The 9143-nt window shown below is 38.1% G+C and overlaps 1 protein-coding gene across 2 annotated transcripts in view; it reads left to right on the top strand.

Annotated features, from left to right (window-relative positions):
* The first annotated feature begins 976 nt into the window (after positions 1–976).
* Positions 977–9143, top strand: part of PIR121 (transcription activator) — a 43118-nt gene continuing 34951 nt past the window's right edge. Inside the window, exons 1-4 of one of the 2 annotated variants that reach the window (XM_086443553.1) lie at positions 977–1303; positions 3710–3782; positions 4640–4704; positions 4902–4979. In XM_086443553.1, the coding sequence (XP_086299679.1) occupies positions 1250–1303; positions 3710–3782; positions 4640–4704; positions 4902–4979 (270 nt within the window). In that variant the 5' untranslated portion in view covers positions 977–1249. The remainder of the gene's footprint in view (positions 1304–3709; positions 3783–4639; positions 4705–4901; positions 4980–9143) is intronic. The other variant, XM_086443552.1, reaches the window with a different exon arrangement.

Raw genomic sequence — 9143 nt, 5'->3', positions numbered from 1 at the left:
TTTATAAAGGTTGAAGAGACTCTTAAATGTCTCTCCATAAAGATATTTGAACAAAAGGTGCATATTTTTCATGAAAAGTCAAGGGGTATGTCCATTTATAAATAATCAAAAGGCATATCCAATCATGAAAACCCGAAGGACATGACTCTCCATGAATAACCAATCATTTGCATATCTTGAAAATTTTATTTAATCAAAATACAGATTTTTTAAAATAAAATCCCAACATATTTTTCATTGGACTATGTAGAAGTTTCTTTTCTTCAGAGATAAAAAGTGAGCTCTTGTTGAAAGATGAATTTGTCATCTTTCTCTCTCTTTCTCTCTTTAGGAAAAAGAGTGAGCGATACAAAGTGCAACTTTTTTCTTCTTTTCTTTAGGAGTGCAAATGAATTTGACTAGTATTTTCTTGACTAAGTGTGTTTTTGGTAATACTTCTAAAGACTGAATGAAGGTGATCCACCTTTAAAATTCAAATTTCAAAAGCTTTATTTTCGCTAGTTTCGTTTTAAATTTCAAAATTTATAATCAAAATTCAAAAGTTTTGAATTAGTGATGGGGCGACACTGGATGAAACTTCTGAAGTCTGATTTCTAGTTTTTAGACTTCAAACTTTATAAGTATTACCAAACGTAGCCAAACTTAGAGAAACAAAAAGGTTTAAAGCTCATCCAATGTCAAAAATGAAAACCTCAAGATTTGTTACGAATCTCTAGCTAAATAACAAATCTCGAGGTTGATCCAATAATCCAATGTATTTTCAAGTGATGGGGTGCAATCAGTGTAAGCGGTGTACAATTAGTAGCTTCATAATATAGGCTTGACGAGTCAACTCGGTGTTTGAGAGGGCGGGAGCGGGAGCGGGACGAGATGAAATACTGGGTTTTAAAAACATATCCATACAACTGTACCAGCGTCGACTCGGAACGCAAGCACTAAAGGAGAGCACGATGGTAGGTATGGTAGTTTTTTAAACATTTTATGTCCCATTTTGAAACCAATTTCTCCACCAGAATTCAGACAACAGTTTTTAAGTAGAGTTCAGTTGCAGAGAATTGACGAGAACAGAAGAGAAGTTGTTCTCTCGTCTCGCGATCTAGCGAAAATTAGGTCAACAAAGTCCGCACTCCGCAATCACTCTCTGTCATAGTCTCAAGATCTTAAAATTTTCTTCCATAATATCCAAAAACGGAAGTTTTTCGTACAGATCGAGTAGCTCGAGAGAGATCATAATAAGTGGAGAGAATCCATGGCTGTTCCAGTCGAAGAAGCAATTGCAGCTCTTTCGACTTTCTCACTAGAGGTACTAATAACACATTTGAACGGTTGCGTTTTCGTTTTTTTCTTTCTTGTGCGATCTTTTTAATTTCATTTACATCTGAAGAACTGTTACTATTAAATATCTGAATGTTAGAGGTTCAGTTCAGTTTTGGAATTTCTGAAAAATCTAAATCTTGACCAATTTTAGTTGTCTTATTCATAAAAAACTTTAATTTTTATGGAATTTATTTTAATGTTAGAATTTCAGGATTTTGTTTTGATTTTGCTAAGAATGATGTAAAACTCAAAACCTTGACCTGAATTTGGATATATATGAACAAAAAAGTAAAATTGATACATATGAATGATTTTTAATGGTCTCGACTATTTGATCTTTCTGATCTATTAGATTTCTCAAGTCACATGAGAATCTTATGAGGAAAATTTTAATGATCTAAATCCCACTTGAACTCCATGTGTGAAAATTGGAACAATTATAATGATGCATTTGACACTGGTCATTCATATATTAAAAGTAAATAAGTTTCAATGGACTATGGAATGAAATCTAATAACGTTATGGTGAATCTAAATAAAGGATGGTAATTGGATGGTAATCACCCTATTAGGGCATGCTTCCTCTTTTCTCTGTTGGGTTGGTCACCTTGATCACCCCTTGCTTGTAATATTTTTTTTTTTCTTCTTTAATAAAATTCTTTGATCATAAAATAAAATAATAACTATGTCTTGTGACACCATAAGATCCAATATTGCTTACATAATTAAGAGGTCCTAGATACTTTGACTAATAGTTTGGATAGTCCTTAACATGACACTGTAGCGACGGTGAAAGAAATGTGGGACACAATGAAATTTCCTTTTGCGGGAAATTTGATTGTTAGATTGCATGCATTGATGCTGAAATTCGACTCATATAAGAAACCAATCAATGATATTATGGTTAAGCATCTTAGAAAGATGGCATAAATGATATTATGCAATTTGAAATTCGCAAGGAATGTTCTGACTGATGAACAACAAATTCTTGCCATTCTATGGTCTTTGGTTAACACACAATGAGAGTTACTATCAGAGACCTAACACCGTTCTCCTAGGAGTGTTGAGTGCACTTTTAGGTTTTTATCACAAACCCTAGGGAGCTAAGGTGTGGATATCAACGTAATCGCTCTATTAGCATCAATATCCATTAAATTTTGGTCATTCTGATCTCCAACGACCGACAAACACGTGACACGTGTTGAGTTTAGTCCCATACCGAACACTCATTACCTTGTCTCTCTCTTTATAAGCTCCTGGGCCTGTCCACTCATTGCCAATTGGTTTTGAGTTGGACCCCCAAATTTATGATGGTATCATAGCGCTATGTTCATATAGGTCATGGGTTTTATTCTTTCCACCCTTATGGGTGAGCGAGAGTGTTGAGCATATATTTTCCTCCACTTTTGGGTGTGTCATACCTCAGTTAAGCCCTAACCCTATTATATTCGTAGTTCTCCCCCTCTGCAATAGATCGGTTTTTTGGGGTAAATGTTTTTTCAAGATGGTATCAGAGCGGGCCTTTTTCTCCTCCATGTCACCCAGTTCATATTTCCACGTGCTTTGGCCCAGTCTGGCCTAAATGTGCGGGGGCATGTTGAGTTTAGTCCCACACCGGACACTCATTGCCTTGTTTCTCTCCTTATAAGCTTCTGGGCCTTTCCACTCATTGCTAGTTGAGTGTTATGTTATCCGCCTTCACTCCCGGGTATCACGTACTCACGTATTGAGCCCCAGTTCGAACCTGTGACCTATATGAACCTAGCGCTTTGATACTATGTTAACAAACCATTTACCCCTAAAGACCGATTTGATGAGGAAGGCGTAACTATGAATATAAGAGGGTTACGGGTCAAATTGGGGCTCGAAACATGAGCACGAGATACCCGGGAGTGAAGGTGGATAACACACCACTCAACACTCCCCCTCATCCAACGCTTTGATCCCATGTTGACAACCATTTACCCCAATAGACCGATCTGATGGGGCATGGGTGGAACTGGGGCAAAATACGTGAGCACGTGACACTCGAGAGTGGAGGCGGATAACTCGACACTCAACAACATGAATCAGTTTTGATCTTTTGTTATGCATAATAGGTATGCCTAGAGCCCTACTTATCGATTCCATCATTAGTTTGTGAGAAACTTTTTGACCATGGACACTGATTTGAAATTTTGATCAATGGAATGTCCTTTATTGACAATGACACAATATTCAAGTCCTTAATTTGTTTACGATCTATTAGAATTTTAAGTGAACATATGTTGCATAATTTCATGGTTTTGTTGTGAATTCATTATCCTTTTCCATTGCCTCATGAAACTTTTTATGGCTACAGTAGATGTTAGAGTTGATGTACATCTGAACCTTCTATTGGAATATCATGCAGGATGACCAACCAGAGGTACAGGGGCTAGCCGCCACGTTATCAACAGAAAGATGTGCAACTAACAGCCCAATAGGTATGCATTTTCCGTAATGTTTATCTTATCTGTTTCAACATTCAAGATCAGACTCAGTTTCTTGATCCACTAGAAGAATTCACTTTAATTATATATGGTACTAGGGTAGCAAGCCTATGGCATCAAAAAGTTTTATTTTTTGATAAATGTAAAAAATATTAGGAAAAGAAAATGATACCTATGAGGTCAATGAGACTTTGAAGGCAAAAGAAAGGAGAAAATATAACACAAAAGCCGAAACAAAACAAGGGACTATCTGGGAAGAATTGACTCCCACCTACAAACAAAATCTTTAGGAATAAGCCCTTTCATTTCGATGATAGTTCAGGATAACATTACAGACATGGGAAAACGCATTTTAGTCCTACCTTTGAGTTGGCAACGGTAAAGGATTCTAAAGCTTTAGTTGTTGAGAAGTGGGAGATCATTGTGGAAGAATCTGATTTATTAGTCAAGAGTGTCAAAGCTCAAAGAAGAACAAGGGGATGAGGTTAAAAAGGGAAGTGCAGGGGCTGGCTAGTCACTTGACTTTTAGGGATAATGCAGACATGAAGCCTCAAAAGAGGGAAGACAATGTACGGTACTGATGACATTAAAAATTTTACCTTGGAATGCAAGGAGGTTGTGTAGCTTGGAGAACAGAGTTGTGGGCAAAAACGTGATTAGAAAGTTGAGTGCCAACTCAGTTGTTCTTCAGGAGTATAAGATCCATGATCTAAGTGTCATAATCATCGTTAAAACCTTATTTTAAACAACCTTTCCGTTGTAGGATTAGGCATTGACACAACTTCTATTTCTCTATGTTCTCATCCTCCATATAATTCATTGATGTTCTTAATAGTGGTTTCATTTTGTAGAGTATGGTGATGTTTCTGCGTATCGGCTGTCACTATTGGAAGACACAAAAGCTGTCAATCAGTTGGTACAGTACCCTACTGTTTTCCTCATGTTATATCTTAGAAGCTATTCATTTATTCAATCAGTTGGCCCATTTTTGGTTAGCTTGTTAGGTTGCTAAATACAAATATGTTCCTGAAAACTGTGTTAGTTTTTCACCATACTTATCTGTGATTTTTTCTTCTGTTGATTATTTGATGGTTTATGTTGAAATACATGCAGAACACCCTTGTCCAAGAGGGGAAGGAGATGGCATCTGTGCTATATACATATCGAAGCTGTGTTAAAGCACTTCCCCAAGTTAGTTTCAGCTTTTCCTTTGAATCCAAAACTATTTTATTTTGTTTCATTACGGTAATTAGTTAGTACCCTTGTAATTCAAACATTGGAGGAAGGTGATTGTTGCTAAATATGGGAGTAAGAACCTAGGGTGGGATAGTGGCGATGTTTCTTCATATGGGTGTAGTGTGTGAAGGGGCATTCAAAATGGATATCCTAAATTTGCTAATGGTTTTGTTTTAGAGTGGGTGAAGGGGGGGAGAAAATTAGGTTCCGGGAGTATTTTTGGTAAGGGGAAGCTTCCCCATTTTTGTTTCCCTATCTAATAAAAATATCTTGTTGTCCATAGCTTCATTATATAATCTAATGTGAGATTTTAGCTTTACTAGAATGGGGACCGGATATTTATTAGATACATTCCCAAATCACCAATTGAGATCTACCTTCTAAATTGGATAAGGATCAAATTGGAAAAATGATCTAAAGGGATCCTAAAATTTCATCTCTATAAATAGATGAACAGAGGTAGGTACTAAAAGGTAGGAGTTCTCCCCCTCTAAATTTTACACTATTTTTGTACTAAGGTTCTGACTTAGGCGTCGGAGAGGTGTTGTTGCAGGTACACCTAGGGCCATGGGGAGTAGAGATTGCGAGATATCGTCATAGATCTCAAGGTAGTGCAAGTTTTTGCATCTTCAATTTGGCGTTGTCCGTGGGAAACGATCATAAACCACGAAAAACCGCGTGATATGATCGGGATTTCAATCATGAGTTAGGGGCTATCCCAAAGATCAACCTTCATGGATTTAGGTTCTAAGTTAGGGTTTTCATGGATTGGGTATTTTTTATTTATTTATATTTAAGTTTGCCAAGGGATGAACGATTGATGGTCAATCAGATTTTTGATCACTAGAGGAAGATAGGCATCCATGAACACATTGCGTATACTTGTCTGTATGGAACCCTCGCCACGTTGATGTCTTCGCTTCGACTTTGGGTGATTGTACACTTAGGGTTTGGGATGTTAGAGAACCTAATTCAACTATGATCATCGTTGCTCATGAATTCGAGATTCTTTTGTGAGATTGGAACAAATACGATGGTTTCGAGTTTGGTCGATAAGTCGATTAGAGGATTTGGTGGAGGTGTTAAGGGATCAAAATTGAAGAGGGAATCCAAAGCTGCTTCAAGACCTCTTAATAATTCGGATTTTTTTGCTATTATAGGTGGTAAGGGAACGATGAAAGATCTCTTGGCGTCGCTTACTCTGCAATCTGACGCCATGAGAGAAGGAGATCTAAAAATCTCTCTTTGAAATCTGGATCCGAATTTGATAAATTCTTGAAGGTGATGGTGATGAGCTTTGAAGGTTCATAACCTCCCTTCCCATCTTCTCATTGCCATTAAAGCTCTCGCTCAGTCTGCAACTCTCTAGTCTTGAGACCCTAACCCTAGCAACATAAAAATACGAAAGAAAGAAAAAAAGAGGGAGTTCGTTGGATAAGAGAGTTGTACAACAAGTTGAAAATGATTAAATCTTTGGAGGTTCTTATAAATCAAGAAAAACGTAAAAAGAAAAATCGAGAGGAAGGTTTAACTTAATTGGGTATATCTGAAATTTTTGGAAAAATTGGGTGAAGAAGACATGTGCTGATCTATGGCCAAAGTTTGGTAGCCATCAGGAAGGAGGGGGGGGGGGAGGGTTGTTAATGGCAACATCAAAGAAGGTTCGGGCTTCGTCAAAAGAGGAAAACATTAAACATGGCTTGATAAACCTAGTTGCTGAGTTGGTGACTCAAGACTTGGAACTCATAGATCGAGTTACTAAAACCCTCATTTCCAATTTGGAGCGCACATTAATTTCGTGCAAAGAAATTAGTGATCACACGTGTAAAGGAATGTTAGTAGGAATGTTGCACTACTAACATGGAAGATGGTTGTACACCACAAAAAAATAGGGTGTATACCAGGGAAGTTGAATACCAAGCCGAGGAATGGGCACTTGTTAAGGAGTGGTACAATGACATGCACGTACTTTTACTTACCTCTTATTTAAAGTATTTTAAATTGTAAAAAGAAAACAAAAAACAAAAAAAGGGTTTGATGTATCACATGTTCATCAAAAGTTGATATGTGATGATTGAAAGTGAATGTGATGCATCCACATCAGTTTTTGATGTTCTTTAAAATCAACAATCTTTTAGTAAAATCAAATAAAACATAAAAAGGCTTGGATGGGAATTGGGTTGGATTTGGTGGATAGGTTGTACATCATTTTTGTATGGAGATCTCTCCTTTATATTTGGAGAGGTAAATAGGGACAATGGTTAAAGGATATTGGGGTGTGGTGTGTGCACATTAAAAATTTGTTTATATTGAAACCCACGTCCATATATAAATATAAAGAAATAAAAGGTAAAAAGGATATGAGTCTAATATATGACACCTAATTCCCACCAAGTCACACTGAGTTACTTAATTGTCGACTCAACTGAGTCGATCAATATATTGTGCCTAGCGATTATATTGCTCGGGGGGCTTTGGTCACGCTCATAATAAGGTGCCACATGACCCAATTAATTACTCGAGTTAACTCGACATAGAAGTGACTTGGGGGCTAAGTACAAGCTCGACTCAAGAGTCAAATTTTAGGACTTTGATTGAGTAAAATGATATAATTTGAGGGCTTAACCTGAATCCGACTTACCAAGTCATATGGTATAAGTAGGGTCCAATTCGCCAGACTAATTTGCTAATGGGCAACCGACCCCGACTTATTGACCTCGAATCAATGAGTCGAGTGGGTTTGACTTAGGAAATCGATTTATAAATTGGATTCGTTCTAACTACGTGGTTTTAGGCAAATACACAAATCGATAACATTGGATTGTACATTGTTTTTTGTTACAATTGTTATTATTTCTATTGCTTAAAGAGATGCAGGATGTCTGGTTCATATCCTAAGTCGGTCGTGTGGGACCACTTAGTGCCACACCCGACTCATATGGGGAGTCTGATCCACATCCTAAGTCGGTCTTGCGGGACCACTTAGCGCCATGCCCGACTCATATGGGGAGTCTGGCCTACATCCTAAGTCGGTCGTGTGGGACTACTTAGCGCCACACTCGACTCATATGGGGAGTCCGGTTCACATCTTAAGTCAGTCGTACGAGACCACTTAGCACAAAACCCAACCGTATGAGGTCGATTTACACTCGAAAGCCATGGTTCGTAAGGGGAGCCAAGCTCGACCGTAAGGGGGTCGCCTTATAGGGAAAGCATTGGCTCATTACGGGAGCCAAGCCTGACCGTTTGGGGTTGAAAAATCCTTGGCTCATTACGAGAGCCAAGCCCAACCGTTTGTGGGCTGGAAAGTCTTGGCTCATTACGAGAGTCAAGCCTGCCGCTTGGGTGTTGGAAAGTTTTTGCTCATTACGGGTGCCAAGCCCGACTATAAGGGGGTCAGCACACAACGAAAGTCTTGGTGCGTAAAAGGGCACCAAGCCCTATCGATAAGAGGAAATGATAAAAAATGGGGGAAATAGACAGTGTATTTATAAAAGAAAAATACTTCGAAGCATATATTCAAATAAACCGAGGTAATTATAGTAGCTACACTTTCAAAGGTGAAACAATCGGATGACGCATGGCATGGACATTGACTGAATAGATCTTAAACCTCGAAATAAGAATTTATAAGGTGCGTGGCCACGAGTCACATGGTACCGTTCATTTATTTTCTGGCACTTGGACCAAAAGTCTAAACCCTCGAGAGAGGGTATTTCTCATTCTGTACCAAGAGGTGACATGTGGCACCTAGGGACTTGAGTTTGGTATGGAGATACAAGGGTAAATTCGGTGGCTCAGTCACAAACCAATCATGGATTCGGGTCTCGGTTGGATAAAATCAGGGATTAGATCAAAAGAGGTTAAAATTCTGATGAGGGAAAATCACAAAAAAGGAGGAATGTATGAGAACTGGATATTTACTAGATACATTCCAAAATCACCAATTGAGATTTACCTTCTAAATCAGATAAGGGTCAAATCGGAAATAGGATCTAAAGGGATCTTAGGATTTCATCTCTATAAATAGATAGACAGAGATGCTAAACGGTAGGAGTTCTCCTCCTCTAAATTTTACACTATTTTTGTACCAAGGTTCTGACTTGGGCGTCGGAGAGG

The sequence above is a fragment of the Akebia trifoliata genome, chromosome 5 (assembly GCF_017979445.1).
Source record: "Akebia trifoliata isolate Shusen 1 chromosome 5, ASM1797944v1, whole genome shotgun sequence".
NCBI classification, from domain to species: Eukaryota; Viridiplantae; Streptophyta; class Magnoliopsida; order Ranunculales; family Lardizabalaceae; genus Akebia; species Akebia trifoliata.
The sequence above is the reverse complement of the archived record's forward strand: the minus strand, read 5'-3'. Positions and strand labels throughout refer to the sequence as shown.